This window comes from Opisthocomus hoazin, chromosome 12 (genome assembly GCF_030867145.1).
Source record: "Opisthocomus hoazin isolate bOpiHoa1 chromosome 12, bOpiHoa1.hap1, whole genome shotgun sequence".
Classification (NCBI taxonomy): domain Eukaryota; kingdom Metazoa; phylum Chordata; class Aves; order Opisthocomiformes; family Opisthocomidae; genus Opisthocomus; species Opisthocomus hoazin.
The window spans coordinates 20,288,558-20,313,892 of record NC_134425.1 but is presented as its reverse complement, the minus strand read 5'-3'; the positions used below and the strand labels follow the sequence as shown (position 1 = coordinate 20,313,892).

At 41.5% G+C, this 25,335-nt stretch overlaps 2 protein-coding genes across 8 annotated transcripts in view; one reads left to right on the top strand and one right to left on the bottom strand.

Annotated features, from left to right (window-relative positions):
• Window positions 1-380: 380 nt before the first annotated feature.
• Window positions 381-13,635, bottom strand: SNX20 (sorting nexin 20). Of its 3 annotated transcripts, XM_075434030.1 has the most exons (5): window positions 13,561-13,615; window positions 8,520-8,643; window positions 6,265-6,442; window positions 4,474-4,625; window positions 381-1,301 (listed from the first exon to the last, which is right to left on the bottom strand). In XM_075434030.1, the coding sequence occupies exons 3-5, from the start codon at window positions 6,428-6,430 to the stop codon at window positions 633-635; spliced, it is 987 nt and encodes a 328-aa protein (XP_075290145.1). In that variant the 5' UTR covers window positions 6,431-6,442; window positions 8,520-8,643; window positions 13,561-13,615; the 3' UTR covers window positions 381-632. The 3 variants fall into 3 exon arrangements, with proteins under 3 accessions (XP_075290145.1, XP_075290146.1, XP_075290144.1); XM_075434031.1 differs by lacking the exon at window positions 8,520-8,643 and having other exon boundaries at window positions 13,561-13,635; XM_075434029.1 differs by lacking the exon at window positions 13,561-13,615 and having other exon boundaries at window positions 8,520-8,704.
• Window positions 13,636-14,212: 577 nt separating this feature from the next.
• Window positions 14,213-25,335, top strand: part of CYLD (CYLD lysine 63 deubiquitinase) — a 29,138-nt gene continuing 18,015 nt past the window's right edge. For 2 of the 5 annotated variants that reach the window (XM_075434240.1, XM_075434238.1), the window contains exons 1-6: window positions 14,214-14,338; window positions 18,549-19,205; window positions 20,237-20,539; window positions 21,435-21,540; window positions 22,587-22,685; window positions 23,791-23,907. In XM_075434240.1, coding sequence (XP_075290355.1) covers window positions 18,699-19,205; window positions 20,237-20,539; window positions 21,435-21,540; window positions 22,587-22,685; window positions 23,791-23,907 — 1,132 coding nt within the window. In that variant the 5' untranslated portion in view covers window positions 14,214-14,338; window positions 18,549-18,698. Of the gene's footprint in view, window positions 14,366-18,548; window positions 19,206-20,236; window positions 20,540-21,434; window positions 21,541-22,586; window positions 22,686-23,790; window positions 23,908-25,335 lie in introns of all 5 variants that reach the window. The other 3 variants (XM_075434242.1, XM_075434241.1, XM_075434239.1) reach the window with 3 other exon arrangements.

The window sequence follows — 25,335 nt, the reverse complement described above, 5'->3', positions numbered from 1 at the left end:
GAAATGAAGCATATTCCCTCATCTCTGAGAAAATGATCATCGCTTGTATTTTTTGCTCCTACCAAAGGTGATGGTAAACTTCCCCCCCAGGTCCTCCCACCCATGCCAGCTGACTTTGTTGGGAACCGAACCAATCCCATCATTCTCAGAAATCGCAAGTGTTGTTTGAGCAGGCTTCAGCTGGAGGAGCAAAAAACTGCATTCAGCATCTGGTGATGCATCCTTTAGATTGCATCGACTAAGAAGATATTTCTCTGCTTGAAAGGAAGTAGTTTCCATACGAGCAAGAAATGCCTCTGATGCAGAAGATTCTTCAGTGTATTTTCCTATTTTGACTTGTCACATGAAACAGGCTATGTTCAAAATATGCAAATCATAAATGAATTTTTGTTGCAAATTTATTTCCAAAAACCTTAATAAGCTTAGGTGCTCCTCATACCTGTAAAGTAAGCATAATATTTCCCAACATAAATGTTAATGTCCCTTTTGAACATGAAAGATATTTAATTTTTTTCTATTAATATAAAGTTTTGTTAGCCAAACAGGTAATTTCCAGTTCTTACTCCTTCAAGAGTGTGCATTCAGGAAAGGGCCCTGACAGCTTTGCTCTTTAATGAAATTTTTTCTTCTGTTCATTGTACATACTCCCGAACTGTGAGTTCTTTCAGGCTAAAAACCCGTACGGGATCTTTTTTTGCCTTCCATTCTTCCAGTTTTTCTTGCAAAGACAGAAAATCCTTGCCAAGTTCATATGCCAAAGTGATCATTGTTTCCAACAATGGAATATAATACCTGTGGCTGGTACGCCCATGAAGACGTGATAGAGCTTTTTCTCCATAGTCAAAGGCACTTGCTGGGTTTTCCAGGTCCTTGTGGCACACCACGATAGCACAGAGAGTAGGGACAATTGAGACAGGGTTGCCTCTCGTCAGCCTTTCCTGCAGACCAATGACTTCTAAAAGGATTTCCAAAGCTTTGGTGTACTGGCCACCCCGCAGGCAGCCGTATGCTTCCTGAAGCTCCAGCCTTGTTAAAAAGTCGATAAATTTTTTTGATCTTCGGATATATTTCATAGAATACAGAAGTCTCAGGTAGTCCTTGAAGGCTAATTTTCTCTCGTTGATTATTTCTTCTGTGAAGTTCCCTGTTAGCGTTTTCTTGGGAAAGGTCACATCTTCCATTTCTTCACTAAACTCCTCCAGCAGATTTCTGTGCAGTTTCTCAAAATCTGAATAACGCCGTTCAATTACAGACTTGTTGCTGTCAAAACTCCCTGTTTGCAATATGATGATTTTATACATCTAAACACAATAAAACAGAAAAATAAGAATCAGAAGGGCCATTCTAGCCCTTGTGCAGTCATATTTTGTCTGTTATTGCTTTGAAAAGACTTTGTGCTTGTATATTCCACCATCTGAAACCTTCCTGCACCAATTTTATGTGTGTAATGTTGCATACTCTGATGACTTATAGCAGTGCTGCTAAATTAGTTGCTGCCTGAGATTATGGTGCATACTTTGTGTAGGCCTGATCTCTGAAATTTTCAGCCACCTCCTGCTGTTTTGGACTTTTGTCACCAGATTTTGCTTTAGCGTGTATGTAAATCGTGGATAAACGACGCACTGACAGATCCCATCCTGCAAGGTGCTGGAAATGGTGAACTACCAGCAGACTGAAGCACATAGACTCACTTTCAAAGCAGTTCTGTAGCTGTACTTTGTTTATAACAGCCATGGCTGCTGCAATCAATCATCTTCAGTGAACTGAATGGATTTCGCAGACTTAATATTGAATGTACTCTATTTTACCTTGGTCATAATACTCAGAAATGCTGTTTGTATCAGACATTTCCAGGGATTTTGGGGTGTTATTAATGCTGTGAAAGTAGAGGCAGTATTTGGCAGTAATTTTTGGTGTGTGCAAAAATAAGATGGAGCAACTCCAAAGCCTTTTTTTCCCCTCTAAATCATTGTCCTGTTATTCAAACTTACTCGGCATATAAATAATGCAAAAAAAAGTGACATTTCTACAAAAATCTGTTTGCTATCCAAAATCCTTCACTAACGGCTAACAGCAATGCTGTCCCACATTAAGAGTACTTGAGTATGTCTTCCTCAGCTCTTCACTAGCCTCAGAAATGACTATAATAAATGTGGTATTAGAAAAATAGCTGCAAAATAAAATTGTGTGTTATGTGTTGTACAAATAGATTCTCTTCTTGTCCTGATCCTAGCACAATGATGTTGAGGAAGGGCCAAATCCCTGATGTGCGTAAACCAGTGGAGCTCCACGGAGACCAGCTTAACTGTGTCACCGCATACCAGCTAAGGACACAGACTGTTGACCTTCCTGGCTTTTGAATGTGACCATGTTCACATTCAACTTCACCCTGCTCCCACTGAATTATACAGGAACTGGAGCAGTTCTAACCGTGCCAGTTGTTTTCTTTGCTGCTGTTGAAGGGTGCAAAATAACACTTGCACTAGTGTCTGTCTGATTCTCTTCCTCATTTTTCCTTAAAGAAAAATTCTCTCTTAATATTCACAAATGTTTACAGGCACTCCTTGAAAGATTTCTAAATCTGAGCTGACTTCTCTGATGTCTTTTAATTTGTAAGTACTGTGACATTTTCCCATACCTTGTCCTGCTCCAAGCTGAAAAGTGTCTATATGCCTGATGCATATCCAAAACAATCATAAGAGCAATTTTTTAAGCTATCATTTTATCAAGGGCAGCTAAGTGAATAAGTACTTGGTTTTTTTATTTGTGGAGTGTGCATGAAAAAGGGAAGCAATACCATTTAATTATACTATCATTCAAATTGGCTAAATTTTATTGTAATGTAAATCTTTTTGGCTAGGCATGTAATTTGTGACCAAGTTTAACTACTTGCACATATACTGAGTGATACTGTTGTTCTCATACAGTTGTATTAAAATAATTCTTAACTGTTCAACAAGCTGGATACTGTTGAGTGTGTGCAAGGATGGCACCATCTAAGTAGGTGCCATTCAAATTCACACCTGCTTCAAATTCTACCAAACCGCATCACCCAGTATCAGTAACACTAGTATGATTCTTAGCGTTTTTCATCTACAGATGTCAGAGGTTGCTGCAAACAACGGAAACATCTCTATACGAATTTCACAGGGGTACTGACAAAGAGAATTGCTCTAGATCAGTCCTCCTGAAGGCCAGGAGCAGAATCAGAAATAAAAACCAAGTGTCAGTACTGTGAGTAAAGATAGAAAAATCCAACCTGTTCTGTTGTTCCTGTTCCTCATACTCATGCTTCACCTTGAAAATATGACACAAATATGCCATCTAATGAAGCTCTAGGTAGCGAAGGGGAACAATCCCAAGCGATCTAGCTGGAGGATGTCTTAGACTTTGTCAACATCAAAGAGTTTGTGCACTTGTGCTAACATAAATCTCTGACAGGGAAGTTATACAAATGCAATGCAGATGCTACTGCAGGCTAGCTCAGAGTAACTATATTGATATTTTTGTACTTGTGTGAATTTCCTTAATGTTGACATGCCTCTGAATGTTAAGGATACTCAAACTACTCATTTACTTGATATCACCTTTCCTCTGCTGCAGATTTTGTGAACTGATTGTCCGAGGTTTTTTCTAGGGGCAGATTCCACCACCTATGCCTGTACGATCAGTGAGAACAGGTTCCACTTGGTATGATCATGGCTTGCAAAACTTGGCCCTTGGTAAGGCTTTCAAGTAGTGAGGCATACTGTGTGCTATGCAGACCCCTGTAGAGTGAATAAAAGTTAATGATCTTAGGTTGACCATGAGCCAGCAGTGTGCCCTGGCTGCCAAGAAAGCTAATGGGATCCTGGGATGCATCAAGAGGAGTGTGGCCAGTAGGTCGAGAGAGGTTCTCCTTCCCCTCTACACTGCCCTGGTGAGGTCCCATCTGGAGTACTCTGTCCAGTTCTGGGCTCCCCAGTTCAAGAAAGATGAGGAGCTACTGGAGAGAGTCCAGCGGAGGGCTACAAGGACGATGAGGGGACTGGAGCATCTCTCCTACAAGGAGAGGCTGAGGGAGCTGGGCTTGTTCAGCCTGAAGAAGAGAAGGCTGCAAGAGGACCTGATAAATGTTTATAAATATCTGAAGGGTGGGTGTCAGAAGGATGGGACCAGACTCTTTTCAGTGGTGCCCAGTGACAGGACAAGGGGCAACAGGCACAAACTGAAGCAGAGGAAGTTCCAGCTGAACAGGAGGAAGAACTTCTTCCCTCTGAGGGTGACGGAGCCCTGGAACAGGCTGCCCAGGGAAGCTGTGGAGTCTCCTTCTCTGGAGATATTCAAGACCCATCTGGACAAGGTCCTGTGCAGCCTGCTCTAGGTGACCCTGCTTCGGCAGGAGGGTTGGACTAGATGACCCACAGAGGTCCCTTCCAACCCCGAAAATTCTGTGATTCTGTGATCTTCTTACATATTCACGTCTAAGCTTACCACATATTTAGATAAGCGGTGCTCTACAATTCTGGTTGATGGGATTTCAAAAAGGAGTTTGACTTGTCTGCACTGGCGTTTTTCATTCCTCCAGTATTCCTGAAGCTCCTTAGTGGTCATCGAAGAGTTAGGACTTAGACAGGCATTGGAATCTAAAAACAATATATTTAGTATTTCAGACTATAGCCTTTGCATTTGGAAAGAAAAGTCTTATGCATTTATTGTGAAAGGAGAGCCTAGATTTTCTGTTGCTGTAACAGCAAGACCTAAAGACTTATAAGTGATTTCACTGCTAATAAAGACAGGTCCAGATTCTCAAGGAAAGTTATTGTAGTCTGAAACTTTGAAAGATACCAAATCGCCTACAGAATAGAAAATTATAGAAAAATTACTGACAAGAATGTCTAGGTTGTAACCTCAGGCACAGTGTGAGCAGCAGGTATGCTTCACCATCCCAGAAATAGCCCTAAGAAATGCCGACTCAGTCTTCTAAATCAGGTGTTTCTCCAGGCTTCTTTGTTGCTAAAAGGAGGAGACAGTAGAATGCAGCTTCAAATTCAGACATCTGTTCAAATACTGACCCTATTCAAATATTGAGTTTGTGCAGTAACAGCTGAAAGCTGAGAAAACATGAGCATCCTAACCTTAAAGGAGAAACCCAGATAACCAGCTCAGCTGAAGGAGGAATTCTCACATCCTCTTTCTTTTGTAGCTGAACTACTGCCACAGTTCAGCTACAAATATGTTACATACCTCCTTCCCTTCCTCTCTTTCTCCCCCCCCCAGTCGCACACACACAAGCATATATACATTCATATATCTAGAAATGTAGGACAGCTGGTTGAATAGTTTGCTTACAGGGGAATTTGATGCAGATTTTCAAAAGGGTGATTTCTCTGCCTTTGAAATCTACTGACAACAGTTTGCATCAGGTGGCTTATAGGCTAGCAAAGTGGATAAAAGAAATGGAATATTTGTATTTCAGTGGGCACACCAGTCCCAATTTCCAGTCAATAATGTCTCTGTCAATGCAGTCAGCTGAAGTCAGTCTGCAATGTATCTGACATTCAGACAATGGTGGTGAACGGCCACAAATGAATGGGAAGATAACAGCTTGATGCAGAAATAGAATTGTAGAGGCACCATAATGCCTTCAGTGGCCCCACTTTTACATGTTCTTAATAATTTGGCCATACAGTTTCAATTATCAAGACTTTTGGGGTTTGGCCCAGTGTCTACAAAGCATGTATTTCCTAAGGGAGGTGGTATTTATGGCATCTTTGCAGGCTGAAAATCTTGATGGGATTATATACGTTTTGTACTATAGATAACATTTTGTTTAATAACAGATGACAGCAATCTTAGGCATAGTAAAAGTTCAATGCCGCCTCTTCATAAAGCACGTGAGAGACTACTGCTTGAGATCAGCTTCAGTCTCGGGGTCCTTGCTGATACTGCCACAAAGTTCAGATTTTGTGATGTACAGAAAGTGCACTCCCGAGACAGGTCGTCTGATGATCACTGTTTTGGTCCCTGGTGTGTAACTTAAATCTCAAATACATTTTAGGTGTAAGGGATTTAAAAGGAAAGCTCCGTGTGTGTATATACACAGCAGAATGTGCATCTGTTTCACTATTGCTACATTCTTACTAAAAGTTCAATCAAGACTTATTTTCAGTGGAGTATAGCAGTGTAAATCTGGACTACTGCTGCAATAAATAAATTTTTTTACATAAAAGATTAATGGTATAAATAGCTACATGAAATATAAAATTAAAGCATAGCATCAACCTTGCAGGTCATCTCTTTCTGGGTTTTCTTGTCTCCCTTGACATGAGATTTCAGCTTTGGATTGATTTTGTTCTTCATCAGATGGACTTGTGGTAGAAAATGCAGTAATCCTGCTTACAGTTTCCAACAGCTCCCTTTCTGCTGTGCAGTGTGAGTCTTCATCCATTGCAAGCTATCACTGAAAGAGTACAAAAAATATGACATTTCTTGGTAGCTTGGCTTTAGAGGATCCAGTCTCATAATCTTTTGTGATTGACTTACTGTTCTCTGTGAACTTGTATGAGGGTAAACATAGTTTCATAAAAACTAAAGTAGTAAATAGAAATACATATACAGCTACCAGTGAAGAATCATTGCTATTACCATTACCCTTGAAAGTGTTTGGATATCTTTTTGGCAGATTAAAATCAAACATGAAAACCATAAGAAGTTGAGTAAGATTAGGTGGGGAATTCCGTTCTTATCTAGGAGAATTTTGTCATAAACTTCAGACTTTTTCTCCCTGTATTTTGCCCTCCAGCTTGCAAGTATATGCTCAGATAAACTAAAATTTTGGAGATAATTAGTGTAATTAGCAGCCTGGTTCTCTTATACTGCTCAGATTTACTGTTCTCAGGACTCCAAAACTTGTCACCTGTTCTTACTCACAACCTGTAGCACAAAATAAGGTGATATCTAAAATAGTACAATACTTTTGTCATATTTCAGTTTCAAGCTCTCTCCAGAGACTTGTCTCTGTACTGTGAGAACAAAATAACTGAATCTGAAAATGGCTAGGTGGACGGAGAACCAAGATTGCTCATTGTTATACAGAAGTATTCTCCCTTTTCTTGTCTTTTTAACCTACGTACTGTGCTTGTAGTAGATCTGTATGCCTGTTCTGCTAGGACTACTATTTTACCACATACTGATAAAATGGCTAACACAATATACTCTGCAGACCAGACTGGCCATTCTGCCTCATAAATGTCTCCCCAGGATGTCTTTTTTAAAAACAAACAAACTCAACCTGTTCCACCACTGTGTTATACCAGCAGCTGAAAAAGTTCTAAGAGTATCATAACAACTTTGCCACGGTGCTGTGTTCTTTTAGTCAGCATGAGAGAAGTGTTGCTCACAATTCAGCCAATGGATGAAAGTCAAACAATAGAACAACCTATTAAAAAAAAACCAAAAACCCAAAACCCCAAACAAGTCTCCCTGCTACAAATGTAGAAATTATGCCCATGCAGTGGTTATTAAGTAATGAAAGGGTTTAGGACAGGGATGTTACTACATACCATTTTGCCTCTACTTGTCTGCCATGCACTTATGCAATGCTGGCTACAGAGGTGAGGAAACTCAGCAGATCTATTGATTTCTGGCAAACTTCAAGGTTATAAAAAGAAAAGCGATTACTTTCCTCACTGGAAATAATGGAAGTGCAAACCACTTTCGTCTAACAGAAACCCTTCCTTTGCCTGGCTTGGACAAGCAAGTACGTACATGTTGTCATCCTCCTTAATAAGAGCACCACGGAAGCCCTTATTTTTAGACTTTGAACTAGGAGGTGAAAGTTCTCATTGTTCTTCTAGTCCTCCTTAATATCTGCTTTTTGAACATGAAGAGTGGCCACTTACTGTCTAACTGCTCAGTCTTTTGAAAATCATGGCAGTTTATCCTAAGGGCATAAACTTACAAATATTTCCTTTTAATGTAAAGATCATATCAAATATAGCAGATTAAATAAGGGATTTGAAAATGGCCAAACAAATTTAAATGACAACTTTTGTCTTGGTTGTAAGTCGGTATAACCTTATAAGTAAAATTGTATTTATATTCAAGATACGTATCTTTATATATGTACAACATTACATACATAAAATGTGTACATATATGTGTCTGTATATATGTAAAAATGCCATTTTAAAACATAACTTAGCAAAGAAACACAACACACGTAAACAGAAGAATGCAGAAGTGAATATTATGATATACAAGTCTTCTGCCTTGAATACATCTGCCTTGAAAACTATCTGTGCTTCATATAAACAGTTTCACTTTCACAGCTAAAAATCATCGTAAGCCCTTTTAACTAGGCTCCGATTTATTTTTACGTGTTAAAAAAATTCAGAACAATACAAAACCCCTGCAAAAAATTACACAACTTTACTTCGAACAGACACTCGTCCTGTTCCGTTTCAGGGTAAATGCCACTCCAGCTGCTTCACTGAGTAATAAGTAACGCTAAAAACCGAAGTGCACAGAATACTCACCTGGAAACTGCGGAAGAGCTTTTAGTCGTGGTGTGTGTGTAGTCTGTAGGAAGTCATGAAAAACCTGCTTCGCATTTTCAAAACGCAGAAAAATATGTCTGTGCCTTCTCCTAACAGGCACATTCTGTGTTTTACAAAAAGGAAGGAAGAAGCCTTGATTAAATCAGACTTCCTCGTCCAATTGGCTCACTGGCTCAGCGCTGACTGATTACGCATGAAATCTGCTATCTGCCTCAAACAGCCCTTGCGCTGTCTGCGGGCGAGGCACGGCCTGGTGGCTGGCGTGCAGCTCCAGCAGCAAGGGCAGGTTTGCAAACCCAAGGGTTGGGATTACACCTGCAAACACAAAGTCTGGCAGAGGAAAGAGTTCAACAGTAAATACAATTACAAAATCAATGAAAACTTCTCTGCATGGGTTTCTGAAACCAGAAAAAACACACATAGCAAAAGAGAGATTAGGAAAAAAGAACCAAATATGTAAATGTACTTACGGGGAAAAATATGCCCCTCAGGACATCTTAAAATACAGACTTAACATTCAGTTCAGAAAAGAAAATGCAGACGGTACCACGATAAATATCCTCACTCTATGTAAACTTGCACTTCTGTCAGAAATCCCAATTCCACACAGTGCTTAAGCATATGATTAATTTCAAATATGTGCTTAATTAAAGTTCAAAAGGGAGCATTATCATATCTGACATGACTACTAAACTTGAAATGGGTTTACGTGCGTGCCTAAAATTAATCCTGTGCTTAAATTCTTTGTCAAACTGAGGACAAAGCAAAGAAGAATGATGCTTTAATCCACACGTCCTTTGGCACAGATACTTCCTTTTGCAGTTCACTTCACTTTGGAAATTTGCTTTAAAGCATCAGGATAGCTATTTCTGGGGTAAATAATATGGATGCTATCTTTTTTTAGTAATGTAAGTTTCCCCATTGCCAAAGCTCACTTACTGAAAAACCAAGCGATTTTAATGCAGCACAAATGTGGGAGGCAAACATCCAAAGGACCACATGGATCCTGCCCCACACATTCCTTTAGAACAAACAATTTAAAATAATGTAAAACCAGGGCCATAAACTGGCAGTGCTTCTCTTCTGCTTTATTTGCAACATAAAACAATGCCAACTTTAACTTGGACTCAGTCTAAGTGTAGACGTTTTGCCAAAATAGCTGTCAGAACGATGAAAAATCACTCCCACGGAGCCACAGCCATACTGGCAAAAGCCGTAGTGTAGACGCCGTTACATTGGCAGAGTGCTTTAGCCAGTTTAGCATGTTCCATGAGGAAAGTGATCTAAGTTACACCAGGAAAGAAGTCTGTGCTTGCCAACACAGCTCTAAGGTGTAGCTATACCAGCCAAGCCTTTAAAGTGTAGACAAGGCATGGGTTTCTGGCTCAAGTCTCATTCCTTTAAAGTTAGGATTTATGGATTTGGTTACAATTGTGTGCAAAAACCAAGGGGGATTTCAGTGCATTTCACTCACGCTGACAGTTCGCAGATGTATCTAAGCTTTCAATTCTGAATCTGTTAATTTATGTGTTGCCAAAAAGCAATGTATTATTTTGTGATGCTTAGGGCTATTGTCCTGCTTTTGATAAAGCTAAAAGAAAAGAGGAAAGTGGACTTTTTGACTATATTAAGTATGACTTCTACTTTCAACTATTTCAGAATAAGTAAGTCCTAGTGAAATTAACTTGGATGATTAAAAAGAGTGAAATCTGTTATTACGAGCATGACTAGCTGATATGAAATAATTTACAAATCAAGGTGTTCTGCAAGAACTCTGCCTGCCTCACTAGTGCCAGCTGTTATGGTCACAGCCACTTCCTAAATGGGTTTCTCATGTCCAGGAGCCATGACATCCACAGCGTGTTTAAGCAGGCTGCTCCTCCTCATCCTGCTCCCGTGAGCTCGGGTTTGGTCCAGACAGCCCCTGGCCCTGCACTGGAAGGGACCCAGTGCTGTTAGTCTGGCAGCATTTTACTCTCCTAAATGTCTACTTGATTAGCACCTTCAAAAACAGTCTACAGCATACAGTGGTGTTGCTAGCAGAATGCCTAAGTAGTATCTTTCTATATTCTGAGTTCCACTTCCAACAGCCAAATACTACGTAAAGGGTTAAGCAGTGGGAAAGGGGAATTTTCACAATGGCAGAATACCGTTCTGAGAGACGGGCTAGTGCACTTACACCATCAATTCATCTGACTATTCATAAAACTGTGGTAAACTTTAACGGAAAAGCATGTTCTGTCACAGTCAGTGATGGAAAAGGGATCCTCACGCACTGGCTTGCTCAGAGTTCGTATTCTGTGAAAGCATTGACTTTGGCAGACATAAAGAGCACAGTGTTAAAACGCATCTACCACAGGATATGGAAAAACAGCGCTCTGCAATAACATAGGAGCGAGGCGAGGTTAAAATTGTAACGCTGCACTGCATAGAAGTGGTTGTCATAGGAGTTAGGTCCTCCATACCAATGTAAGATGACAGGACTCATTTTTGGAAGACTAACCTGAAAGCTTATGTCTAAAACATGATAACCAGCCATCTGATGAGCTAGCCTTGTGATGCCATGTTAATGATGCCTATATTGAAAGACCATGTTTGTGCTTTTGATGGTTGAAAAACCAGAAGGGACTGCTGCAATAGTGTAAAATGTCCCACCTTGATTTATACCCTGATTTGGGCAGTTCACATATCCCCTATCAGACAGATCACATCAACCCAGACAGATGCAACATTTAACCATAGAATACAAAGCGGGTATCACCTTGAAAAATCGTGAGATAAACAAATGTTATACACAAACTGCAGTTTACTGCCAGATTTTATTGGTGTTTTATTACAGGCTCAGCAAGGTCTTATTCTTGTTAAAGAAGGTGGCTGTAATATCCCTATCACAAAATACTCTTCACCTTCCATCCTAAGGAATACAGCTTCAGGCAAGCTCATAGAGTCTGTGCTGGTTTTCCCTCTCAGGCCCCAAACTATGTAACTAAACCTTGTTTATTTTACCAAATCATTCATTAGAACTGTAGATAATGAGAAAAAACAAGAGGAGGCAGAAATACCTAACATATTTATCCAAGTCTGCTTTTATCACATAACTAATATTTAGAAAGTGCTGTAATGTTGTCTTTGATGCTTCTACAAGAACCTTTCATCTCTTTTTTTAATGCAGCTGGATAAATACCTTCCATATTCATGTTTGAAGTGCAGAAAAATTTAGCTGTTCTGCACAAATATTCTGCACTTTTGGGGTGATGCTGTGACAATGAATACCATACGCCAATCCTGGCACAGCACAAAATTCTGTTCCATCCTATTTATATATATGGTTAATTGTATAGTGATGTGTCATTTGAAAGTGGAATTTGTTTACCGTATTTCATTATTATAATACATGTCTCTCTTCGCAAGAGTGTTGTTTAAAGAAACAATTTGCTGTTTAATGGCAAGTATCTCGTCCTGGTGTTACTGACAGGGTTTTCAACATGAAAGATATGTAATGGGCCCATTTTACACCGCCAGAGCCCTGTTATCACTTTCCAACTCCTTTCTACTTCTAAAGCAGTATGAAGGAGCTTTCGAGTAAATAACAGCCTTGGCCTGCCTTTCATCTGTGGTCTGCCAGGGACACAGAGCTGTAACACAAACCCAGTGGGTCAATAGGATATTAACTTGGGTTAAATTTCACAAGCACTGCTCTGTCTGAAGAATGACAGACTTTCTAAACGGTCTATGTCTGTCATTCTTCCTGCTGAAATCATAGGGGGTTAAGTACATAATTACATGGGCTGGAGAAATGTTTTTAAATATTTGTTTCTGAGTTATTGGGTGTACCACATGTAGTCATTCCTATCTAGCATTTAGATATTTTGTTCTTAGAAAGTGCCTATCCCCTTTTCTCAAATATAATTATGGTGTACTGAGGCTAATACTTCTAGTCATGTTCCACGTGTAATTTATTTATACCCAAAACGTAAACATAATGAAATTTGGGCTAACAGGATTTATAGCAGGCACGTTGATGCATTTTGCAGTAGCATAAAAGGCGGCTCTTGCAGTGGCGAACGCAGCTGCTGTGTACAGATAGCCACCCTGAGGATCAGCAGAGCATAGCTTGGGTTTGCCGCCTGCCCTTCTGCAAAACGGAGAAATGTGATGCATAAATTTCACTATCTTTCCACTACTATTTATTCTTTTAAAATTAAGTATGACTTTAAAATGCAGTTTTGCTCTCAAATGAGTTGATAAACTGATTAGCAGGAGCATTCATTCCATAGTAGATGGCATCTCATCGCTTCCTTGGGAGTTTCCAGTATGCGCCTGCCAGTGTCCAACACCCAGCCCGTGCCCCTTCCACCCTGCGCACCCCCCCGCTAGCAGGACCTGTGTCTGCCTTCCTGCGGCGACCCACGCCACCCCAGGGTGGGGACCCCAGCCCTGGCCCAGGCCTGCTGCTGGACCGCCTCTGGGTTCTGGAGCGCGACCGGGAGCAGGAGTAACTGGGACAGCCGTTACTCCAGCTAATGTTGAACCGCGTGTTACTGAGCTGCATCAGAACGTGCATTAAAAGAACGTTAAAGATGCTAAGAAACTAGGAAGGTGTTTATTTGTATGTCACCTTAGGTATGCGATTACATGCTTTTTTTTCTTTCCCAAAGATGCTTCTTTGTAGGAGGTGTATTTCTAGCAGTACAAAATTTCAGAAGTGTTTTAAAATGAAATTTAAGCCACCAGTTTAGAATACTATGTGCTTAAAAAAGGTATCTTCTCTGAAAATAAGCATTGTCCCCTGGGAATGCTGAATGCGCGAACACAGCCGTCCTGGCGGGCAGCTACGGCTCTGCTCTGGGGCTCACCCTCTCGCTCCTCCTTCCAGCAGAGCTCGCCACGTGCCCCACACGCTGGAGCCGAGCGGGTCAGACCGCACGGCACCCGGCGACACCCGTCTTCGGCAGCGGGTCGGCTGCAGAGCAGCCACATCTGGCTTTTGTTAAATCAAATACTCGGCAGCATTACTTACAATTTGTGAGAGTAAAGTTATTTCACAACTGGGCGCTGCAGCCAGACCAAGCTCGGCCTCCACCAGCCACCTGCCCCACGAGGGAGGGACACCCGCGGCCGCCCCGGGGCTACGGGCACGCACCGCGCCGTGCGGCGAACGGCACCGCCCCGCCCCGCGGGAGCGCGAAAGGCCGCCCGCCGCCGCGGCGCTTGCCCTGGGGGGGCCGGGGTCCGGCTGCCGAGCAGGCTTGCTGCCGGGAGCCCGAGGCCCCCGCGCTGCCCGCCCCGGACCGCCGCGCGCATCCCGCTGGCCCGGCGCCAGCGCTACGCCGCTACCGAGGGCCCCGCGCACGCTCCGTCAAATCAGCCCCGCCGTAGCTCCCCACGTCCCGCCTTCGTTCTCTGGGCGACCAATCAGAACCCTTAAGGGGGAGCGTTCCACCACCCGCTCCCTTCTGGCCTCCCCGCCCCCTTCTCTGCCGCTCGTACAAACTTGATGGGCAGGGAACCCCCGAATAACCTCATCACCTGGCGGCGCTCTTGGCCAATAGAGCTACGAAGCGGTGGCGCCGGCGCGGCGTGATTGGCTGTGAGAGAGGCCGGCTCACGAGAGGGCGGGCTCGCCGGGGCAGCAGGGAACGTTTCGCCGCCCAAAGCGCTGGGCTGCTGCGACGACGACGATGGGGGAGCGAGGAGTGGGCCGGGCCGCCGCGCCGGGCGCCGCGGGGCTGTGAGGCGGCGCCGGGGAAGTCCCGCGGGCGGGCGGGGCGCCGAGGCCCGGGACTGGCGATGAAGAGGTGAGCGAGGTTGCTCGGCGCCGTCAGGTACGCGTGAGGCGGCGGCGCGGCCCGGCCCGGCCCCACCGCCCCAAGCCGCTCTCCCCGGGCGTTTCCAGGGCTGCAGGCGCGGCGATCGCTGCGGGCCAGGCCGCCCGTGCGGCGGGGAGGCGGCGGGGTCGGGCCAAGGTGGCCGGCCGGCGGCGGGGCGAGGCCCGGCGGCGGGGCCGGGCCGGGGGTGGCGGCTCGCGGCGGGGCTGCGCGGGGGCGCCGGGCCTGGGCCCTGCTGCGCGTGCCTGAGAGTCCGCCGCGAAGCCGCTGGCGGCCGCGGCTCCGGCTGGAGGGGTGCCCGGGCTGCCCGGCCCGGCGCGGCAGAGAGCTGCCTCGGAACTGGGGTCGGGGGGGGGGTGGTGCCGTTGCTCTGCAGAACTCGGCCCGGCCCCGGGGCGCGCGGGCGCCCGCGGTGCGGTGCTGGGCAGAGGGGGGCGCGGTTCGGGCCGCGCGGGGAGCCTGAGGGCAGGCGTCTCGCAGGACCGGCGGGGGGCGTTGGCAGAGGGCTCTCTGCGGGGCGGCCGTGGCGGAGCTTGACAAGTCCAGTGATGCCGGAGTATTCCGGTGGCTGGTAGTGATTTTTGTGATTTCTCTGAAGTAAAACATTTGTATCAAATGTAGCACACTTAACAATATCGGAGTGGAGTTTTTCAGCTGCGTTTTTCTTCTAGAAGTCACGTTGCCAGTGTGAACTTGTTTGTATCGGTCAATATTTCAGCCGCTATTCTGAAGAAACAATTTCTGTTTTTTCCAGTCATGGTTTGCGTTGCAGTCATGTAATTGTGTGTACGAGCTGCAACTAAATCTACTTGCTCCTGCTTTTAACCTTCCCTTGAACATTATTTTTGGACTGCTGGAGAACAGATCTTTGCATCTCAGCTGCTTAAAACTTGGCATTTAAAGTGAAAGTTCTGTAAGAAACTGTGCAATAGCCTCTTCGTCTTACGTTCTGAATCAGAGCTGTAGACCTGTGTGTTTATGCTGAAACCTGATAGCTGATTGAGACATCTCTGTTATAGTTCATCTTAGGCTACTGCAGGGTAGAAACAAAGTTCTCATATTTCACAGCAAACTGTTTTCATCATGAGATGTCTCTGTAGTGGCAGCAGTGACTCAAGACAGGGGAAGAAAGGAAGTTAGGGAAGCTTTGAAGTTACGTAGCTTATTGTGGCCTACCTCTGGCATTTTTAATTTTTTTTTGTTTCCCCGAAGTATGTAGTGTTCCCGTCATAACTGTGTTTTGCCCATTGTTTCCCAAAATCTTTTAAGCATGAAAATAATTCTGGTAGTAGGTGGAGTAGAAGAGCGCAGTTGAACAGGCTCTCACACTTCAGCATCCCTGGTGATGGTCAAGTACTCGCTGGTGTGCACAAATTTTTATAGTTGCTGGTATGTTGTGCAGCGTAATGAAGAGTCATTGCTAAGCATGATTCGTTTGGTTCCCAAGTTAATTCATACTGAGGTCTAATAGTTCATTCTGGTCTTAGTCCGATATGTGTGTACTGTTTGTTTGGCAAGTATGCTTTACTCGCAGCATAATCAAGTCCAGGGAAAATGGCTGTAAAAAAAAAAAAAAAAAATCTTAAAATCACTGATTTGCGTACATATATTTCTGATATATTGCTGGAACTTGACATCCTTCTAAGAAAGCTTTTCTTTTTATTCTTTATTATTCTAAAAGAAGGAGATTTGGTTTTTAGAGCCGTATGTTTTCTTTGGCAGGGGGCAGTGGTGGTAGGTAAGTTTTTAAAGGAAGGCATTTTTCATAGTGATAATGAACTTTTTTGTAATGGAAGACCTTTTGGTAATGTATTCAATGGCTTGATAACGTCTCTGTGGATGACTAGAACTTTGAAAGGCTGACCGTGCATCATAGAAAGTTATTACATATTCAAAATGCATGTGGTAACGTGTTTTCATACAGAATTCTTTACTTCTAAACGTGGAGATTATGTAATATTGCAGCAATGGACCTGCAAGCAGGGTATACTCATTTAAAAAATAGACACAATAATATTTTTAATTACTTTTTTTAAAGCTCTTGAACAGACTTCTCTGTTAATGTATTGTTTCCATACATACCTGTTCAAATTAAAATGAATTATTTCTGGAAGTGAAATAGGAAAGGTCATGGTCCCTGTATGTCAGAGGTGCTTGTTGGCAGTGTGTTGGGGGTTGATAAACTTTGTGGAATGGCTTGCAAAAAAAGAAAGTTAACTAAGTGCATCAGCCTTTGAAAGCTGAGAACTTGAAATGGAGCTATGAAGAACAAGACAGTATCTATTTTTTTCCCAGGGTCTGGAAAAAGTAAGAGGAGGGAACTAGACAGAACTTGGATGGAACTCTTTTAATATTTGAGTAGACTTATAAAAACTCGTGGTCATTTAATCATGTTTCCTTGGTGGTAGTGGGAGGTCCTGTTGTGTTCTTCATCAGTTCCACTATAAAACATTGCTATTTCAATCTGATGCTGATACCAGGCATTTTGTTAATCATCAGCATTAAAGCCCATTTATGTGTATCAAACGAAAATGAAGAAATTTTTTATAACTTGAAAACAGGTTGCCAGTCTACCAGACTTTATCCCAGTAAGGTCTGAAACTGTCCAGATTCTGTCCCTCAGGTGTTACTTTGCGGATGGCAACACTCTAAAGCCCATAATTCTGTGCGCTGCTGCAGCAGCAGCAGTGTCAAAGTGTGATGGTGACATTGCCACCCCTGCGCAGCATCTGTGAAGAGGAGACGCTGCTGCGTTCGCTTTGAACGGCTGTGTGGCACCAGCGCCTGGCTGGGAGGCTCCGCCAGGCAGCACAGATGTGTGTGAACGCCTCATGACTGAGAGATGTGACTTTGCATAAATTTCAGGTCCTCTGTGGTTGTTACTACTTTTCTTTGGGGAAAAGAGTTCTGTTAAATACTCTTTTTGTTTAAAACCAGATGATGAAAATAATTACAGTACTACTGGATTCTGTTGCTTTCTGAGAGCAGCTGAAGCTGGGATCAAACTGAGTAGGAGAAACAGCAATAGATTTTGTGGTGTTTGAATGCTGTCAGAGGAAAGATCTGGAGGAACAGGGTAGCAAGAGGAGGCACAAGGACAAACAGTATTTGCTTTTTATTTACTGATGTTAAACCCGTAAATAATCGAGATGCTGCTTTAACTGAATGCACACTGTGACATTATGGATTACCAACAGGAAAACTTATGTGACAATATATTCTTAACTTGTGTGCTACCCTTTTCTGTTGTCTTTAGAAGAATAAATCCTGTTAAGGTACTGCAGATCTTTCATCATGTATCCAGTATGATCTAAACTGTAGACATATGTATGTGTGTATGTATTTTACTTTTGTATCTGCTACCATGTGCAGTGAAATATTTTCAAATTGTTCTTGATTAGTTCATTGATTGTGAACTATAGTTCTTAGGGTGATGTTTAACTAAGGTGTTTTCTTCCAGGGTATTTTAATAACTGAAAGTGATACATTTCCTACTTTGTTGAAGTGAATTATCTTTCCAAAATGATAAAAAGAAAAGCCTCCAGGTTTTTCTTCAGAATTGTGTGTTGCAATGCTGGTGCAATTTGTTTTTCATACATTGTTTATTGCTTACTGGAAGCGGCCATTTCTATTATTTAAAGAAATGGCTGTTAGAAATTACCAAAGTTTCCATTTCCTGTTGCTTTGTTACATTGATACAATTTTCTACTTCCCTAAATCAAAATGGTATGCGGGATGACAGGCGCAGTACACTTTGTCAGAAATAAGTAGTCACTGCACACGGGAAAAGATTTTCATAGTGGAAAGCTTCCATAAAATACTGTTGGTAAATTTGAGCAACTTGTTTATTCCTGTTCATCTGAAATTAAGATTTCTTCTTCCTTTCTCTTACGTGTGTTTTCTGCATTTCGTCACACTTTTTCCATAGCCCCTTGCTTGAAGGAACTAGAGAAGGAAAGGAAATACAGAGCAATAACAAGTGGAAATGGGTGTGTCCGTGATGAACAGTACTATGGCTGTTTCAAAATAATGTCCACTGTCTCAGGTTTTGCTGAACTAATTCTACTCTGTAGGAGGAGTGAGGCTGGTCACAGGTTCAAATGGTTTTCTGTTGTTTTACTTGAGACTAGCTGTACTTCCCCAAATTAAATTTGCCTTTTTTTCCTTTTTTTAATTCTAGGCTTTCTGCTCTGGATTTGATTCTTTGCAAAATGAATATTGCATTGTTTCACAAACGTTGGACCCTCCAATAGAATTTGTCAAGATCAATGCAGATCAACGGCTTATTTTTCTTGAAGACTCCTGTGCAACTTTCAAAGTTTTAATCACGATGAATTCGGGCTTATGGAGTCAAGAAAAAGCAAGTTCATCCTACTGGGAAGAGCGGATCTTCTACTTGCTTCTCCAAGAATGCAGTGTTGTAGACAAGCAGACTCAAAAGCTCTTGAAAGTCCCCAAAGGTAGCATTGGACAGTTTTTTCAAGACCGTTCTTCTGTGGGACACTCCAGAAATATTCCTTGTAAAGGCAAGAAACTGCAGATCGGATTAAAGATTCTGGAACAACCTCATGCAATCCTGTTTGTGGATGAGAAGGATGTTATAGAAATAAATGAAAAACTAGCTGAGTTGCTTTTGGCCATTACCAACTGTGAGGAAAGATACAGTCTGTTTAAAAGCAAAAGCAGGTTAACTAAAGGCATCCAAATAGACATTGGCTCACCTGTTAGAGTACAGCTGAGATCAGGAGATGATAAATTTCCTGGAGTTGTTCGCTTCAGAGGACCCTTATTGCAAGAAAGGTCCCTAACTGGGATCTACTTTGGAGTAGAGTTGCTGGTAAGTTTCTTGCTAAGGGGGAGCATAATACATATTTTATAAGATGACCTAAAAATGTTCTGTTTAAAGGCGCAGTCGTAACAATTTGTTTTTTTTCTTGAATCATCATTACTGCTAAAAATTCTGTAACCTTCAGTCTTTTGGCAGTTATTAAATACCTGTGAACATACCATATCACGTCAGCCTTGTATTCTACATGTTAAATGAAGCTTGATGATGTGCATGGGCTGGCAAAAAGACTTGAACGTACTCTGACTCTTTCAGCCTGAAAAAATTTACTTACTTACATCCCTATTGTGGCAAATATCTGGCTCTCAGATTTCTATTGAGTACTTGGTTTTTGCCTGCACGTGGCAGGATACAAGCTATAAACGCAGGCTTGGATTTTAGGGCTGCTGGTTTTACAGAGCCCTAAAAGTAAAATGGCAACAAGTTAAGATAGCAAATGTTGCCCTTGTGTGCTCCTAGTGAGATATCTCTCTAAAATTAATGTCAGTCATAAGCTTTTGAAGGATTAGATTCAGGAGAGTGCCACTTTTGCATTAGAAGTGTGTTTTTGAAAGTCCTTTTTAAACTTTTCCCAAATCCTTTGCAAGTCCCACTAAGAGCCTCGAGGAATATCAGAGCCAAGAGCTTCAGAAAATCATCTGTCTTTCTTTGGCATCAAAGTGAATTTTTTGACTGCTTAGCATTATGGCTACTATGAAGTAGTCTTGTCTTGATATGGCAAAAATTTGATGACGGAAGCAAGATTTTCACCTGAAGAAAACGTGCTTCTCTGAGTAAAAAAGCTTCTTTCTGCCTGCAGCTACGCTCTAATCTTACTGTTTAGTCGCCTAAGACAGACAGTGTGCATATTTGCCACAAAATCTGGCAACAGAATTCTCCCAGTATAATGGTAGTTCATCAGGCAATTTCTTACTGCAGTTTCTCTGAAACACTTGATTATGTTACTGCTTCTGTAGTAGTCTGCTATTGCACAAAATAAACTGTTTTTTCTTCCCTTTTCTTCTTCCTGCTCTGACACTTAGGAAGAAGGTCGCGGTCAGGGCTTTACTGATGGACAGTACCAAGGCAAGCAGCTTTTCAGATGTGATGAGGATTGTGGGGTTTTTGTTGCTTTGGACAAACTGGAGCTGGTGGAAGATGATGATAATGAACTGGAAAGTGACTATGCAGCTCCAGTTGACGCAATGCAGGTAGAACTTCCTCCTCTGGAGATCAACTCCAGGGTTTCTCTGAAGATAGGAGAGAGTATAGAGTATGGGACAGTTATATTCTGTGATGTCTTACCAGGAAACGAAAGTTTAGGATACGTTGTTGGAGTGGACATGGTAAGAAAATAATCTGACTTTAATAACTTTTGCATGTGTGTTAGCTAGTAAATTACATGCAATATAGAAGAAGAAACATTATCCACAAGCTACTTCAGCGGAGGCTGACCTAAAACGGAAAATAAACACCTGTGTCCAAAGATGCCCCTTGGTGGTACTTGCTTTTTGGCATCAGGTAAATGATGTCCTATTTGATGCTGAACAGTTCAGGAGAAATACTCTGGTTACTCTGAGGAGCCTCCACTGAGCTACTTGCAATGTTAGATGTCAGTCGTGAAGTAATAGAGCTGCGTGTTTTGTCTTGTGAGACTGGCTTTGCTCTGCCTTTTTTAAAAGCAGGCTGAATGCCTTTTTCTGTGTTAGCTATTTTTAAAAGCTTTTTTTTTCATGTGACTTTGCTTTGTTTGACACTGTTCTACCTTAAAAATACTGAGTTTCAAGTACAAAAGCTGATCTTTCAAGAAAATGTGAAGCTTATCATTAAAAATTATTTCTAGCATCTTCATTTTTTTAAGATGAACTGCTTTCAAATTTTTGGTAGTTAAAGGGTGTTTTGGTTTTGTTTTTGTAGATCAGGTGCTTCCATTTTCTTGATTGCAGTAGCTGTTGCCTAACAATGCACTGGAATTGTTCTAACTTAATTATAAATAACGGATTTTAGTAGAGGAATGCCTGCTAAAACAGGAAATATTTCTCAAAAGAATAGTTCTAAGTTTGTGTTTGTATTTAGAGACTGTAACGTTTGACTGTTCTAAATACAAAGTTTATTACAGGAAAAAGTAGATGTTGTCAAACCTTTCATTTTCCTACTTTTTACGTTCTTAAGAACATATGTGTGTATTCTGTGTGATGTAGATCTTCTCTTGGGATACATGTAACGTTTTTCTCTTTTTAGGATAATCCTATTGGAAACTGGGATGGAAGATATAATGGAATACAGCTGTGCAGTTTTGCAAGTGTTGAAAGCACACTTCTTTTGCATATCAATGATGTTATTCCAGGTATGCTCTGCTTTCTTAACCAGAAGGCAGACTTTAACATTTCAACCTAGGCACAGTTATATGATTAAAACAATACTGTGGAATTAATATTATAAATTCTCTGTGTTAGTTTAACCTTCTGTGTTATACTTCTCTTCAGTTTCCTCTTCCTTTTGGTTACAGTCTCGTTAGTAGAAAGGTTTAATATTGATCAAAATTCCGGTCAAATTGTATAGTATTCGTAAATACGTGAGTGTCTGTAGTGGGAATTTTTATTGAATGTTGTTCAATTTACTCCAGGAGTTGAAGTATCTTGGATCAGAAAGCTATTCTTTCTGTGCGTGGAATGTGTTGATGGTATTATTTATGCATTCTTTGAGTAAAGATTTGAAAATTCATGGCAAGACTGTGGAAAAATTTACTAACCGCAGTAACTCACTGAATGGTGTTAACTTGTGACCACTACAGTCCCCCGATTCCTTTTCTGAAGAAAGACAAATGTTTTGTGCAAAACTGTTGTTTGTGCTGTATCTGAAGACGGGTGCCACTGAGTGTGCAGTCCTGTACAGCCTGTAGCCTGTAACCATTGCCTTCTCTCTTCAACTTGGCTAACTTTTCTTATGTTCATCTCCTACTCAGTGATTTAGTTGAGATGCATGTTTTTGCGTGAATTCTGCTCTCTTCTCTGGAAAATTTATGGGGACTCCTCCATTTTTGGGAGGAGAGCGTTTGTTGTGGATGTGTTGGTAGAAAACAAAGTTTAGCATTTAATGGATCTGTTTCCTGTAATGGAAGCACGCACATACATTGAAGAACGTGAAGTCAATCTATTTGATGTGTTCAAGAAATAATGGTAGACTTCAGAGTAAAATAATGGCGGATGTGCTAGAAGGAAATCCTGTATGCATAAAATGTTGGTTATGTGCCAAACAAGGATTAGCTTCACTCTGTTTTAAAACTTATGATGCTAGACCTCGGCTCAGTTATGGTGCAAGTTGAACTTTTGTGTGACATAGTGAAAGCACAGAAGAGGGAAGCTAATGTTCTCCTCATCTACCACGTCATAGAGACTGTGTCACAGGACAGGAGACCTCCCAAGCTTGCCTATGCCTCCAGAGGTGGTGGTGACAAAAGCTTGTTCAATCATAGTAAGCCAAAGGCTACAGGTACGTGTGGGAAGTGATTTTTTTTTTTTTTTTACCTATGTAAGATTACAACTTTCTGTTACTTGGGAAGAAGTGTTGCCTTGCATTTTCTGTCACTTCATTTATTATTTCAGTTACATATCAAATTAGATTTCTCTTGAGTATTAATTTAATCATAATAAAGATGGTAGACAGTTTAAGACTGCTCAAAATACCTTCACTTCCATGAAAAACAGTTTGAGGTTTAGCAGAAATTCAGGAGCATATTACCTAGTTGTCTAGCATGACCAATTCAGGGCTACACTCTGTGAAACTTGGTATGTATTTGTTTTGGGGTTTGTTTTGTTTTATTTTGTTTTTTGTTTAATAAATACAGTTTGCTTTTGTCTTCCTTCTGCAGGACTAAAAACTTCCAAATTTGTAGCCCAGGAGCAGATCTATGCAAATATGTTAATTTTTCTGCGATTCAAAACCGAACTAGAAGTTCTGGGAATATAAACTTCTTTTGACACTGGTTTTGGCCAGCTCTGAAAATCCTCCCAGGGAAAATTTTAAACCTGGAAGGGAAATAAATTACTGGTGGTTTTTTTTTTTGTAAAGGCAGAAATCAAAATTTAGTCTTTTGAGTTTACTAGTGGCTGTGTTGGGTTGTAGAATACTAATGACAATATATTGTGTAAGCTTTCATTCTACCTGGCATTGGATGCTGGCAGAGACGGTCTTCACTGCAGTAACTGTGGTTGTCTGTTGGTATAACTTACAGCTGCGTGGAGTTGGATTGGTAACTTAATTTGCCTACTCTGAAAATTTTTTTGCCTTCAAAACAAAGAAGAAATACCTGCTGTACACTGTATCTCAAATGCTTTCTTATATCTGTGACTTACAGTAATGAAAAATTTACACTTGAGGGGTATTTTCTGCCTTCTTTTTAGGTTGGTGACTTGAAATTTCAGCTTGGAGGATGAAGTTGGTTAGGGATAAACTGTTACCTTTTTGCAAGCTTAGAACTGTGTTAGCTTTGATGGGAGAGTTTTCTGCTTAGTGGAAAGGCAGTTATGTCTTCTTGAAAGTATAGCTGAAATAAGAGCATAGCTTAATCTCTTCAGTAAAACATGTTGTTTTCCAGGATCTACCTCTGAACCTGGAAATAGAAACAGATCTGAAGTCTTCTACACGTTAAACGGCTCGTCAGTTGACTCTCAGCCTCAAATGAAAACAAAACCCCCGTGGTATATCGATGAAGGTAAAGAGAGATGATGGTCTTTCATGTAGGCATACACTTTATTTAGCAAAACAAAACTAGAGTGTATTGATGTTCTTCAAATAAAATAAGTTTAATTTTAAAACACTTGGAGTATATTGTCTTAGTGGAAGACATATCATAAAAAACATTTTGGAACCCTCATGAAAGTGTATTCTGTCTTAATTGACAGACCTGTTGTTTTATTCTGCGTGTAGGAGATTACATTCTTGGCAGCGTGTGCACAGCTCTGTGGGAATGTGTATGTCTTGCAGGCAAAATAAAAGCTGAGGCTTGGAAGGAGGATACGAAGATATTCCTTATAGCCAAGTATATAGAGTAATTTTATTTTGCTGTCTTTTTGTAGCTAATGTTACAGATCTAAGGGAACTGTAATATTCTGCCATGCCAGCTACTCAATCTGGAAGTGTGTGTGTGGGGGGGAATCTGACTAAGCATACAAATTTTTTCAGTATTTTAAAAAGTTATTTATGTAAAATCTCTTTCTGAATTCTTACAAGTATGGGTGCGCATACCCATAGGATCAGTATATGCTGATTTGCTTCCTGAGCTAAATTTTTTTTTTTTTTTTTCCTGGTCAGCTTTTCTAAAGTGTGGCTGGCTTAGTGACTGAAGGGGTAGATCACGGAATCACAGAATGGTAGGGGTTGGAAGAGACCTCTGTGGGTCATCTAGTCCAACCCCCCTGCCGAAGCAGGGTCACCTACAGCAGGCTGCACAGGACCTTGTCCAGGCAGGTCTTGAATATCTCCAGAGAAGGAGACTCCACAACCTCCCTGGGCAGCCTGTTCCAGTGCTCCGTCACCCTCAGAGGGAAGAAGTTCTTCCTCATGTTCAGACGGAACTTCCTGTGCCTCAGTTTGTGCCCATTGCCCCTTGTCCTGTCGCTGGGCACCACTGAAAAGAGTCTGGTCCCATCCTCTTGATACCCACCCTTGAGATAACTAATAATGTTAATTTACAATAGAAACCTACAGCAGTCGTAGCCCCTGAATTGCATGAATTGTAAAAGAAAAGGGGTTAAAATCGTTGTGCATTGCTTAGCAGATGTTGTTCCAGCAGCTTGGAGCTCTGTTTAAAAATTAGTTTATTATAATTTTTAAAATAAACAAGTCAAATAGCCTATCTAGAAAGCACTATGGAAGCAAAGGATTAAATAATTTTATAAATTTTTGGACATTAACCTCAGTTAATGAAACAGTGTGGGGAGAAGAGGTGATGAAGAGGCTTTTGCTCTGTGAATACCAATGGTGTGTCATGAGACCATGAGCAGAACACTTGCTGTTACATCTAGGTGTGATCTCATTTATCAAACACTGCATTAGTCATGACTTATTTAAATCCTTTATTCTTTATAGACACTGATGGATTCCTTGGGTTGGAACAAAAGTATATTGTGATAGAGCCATA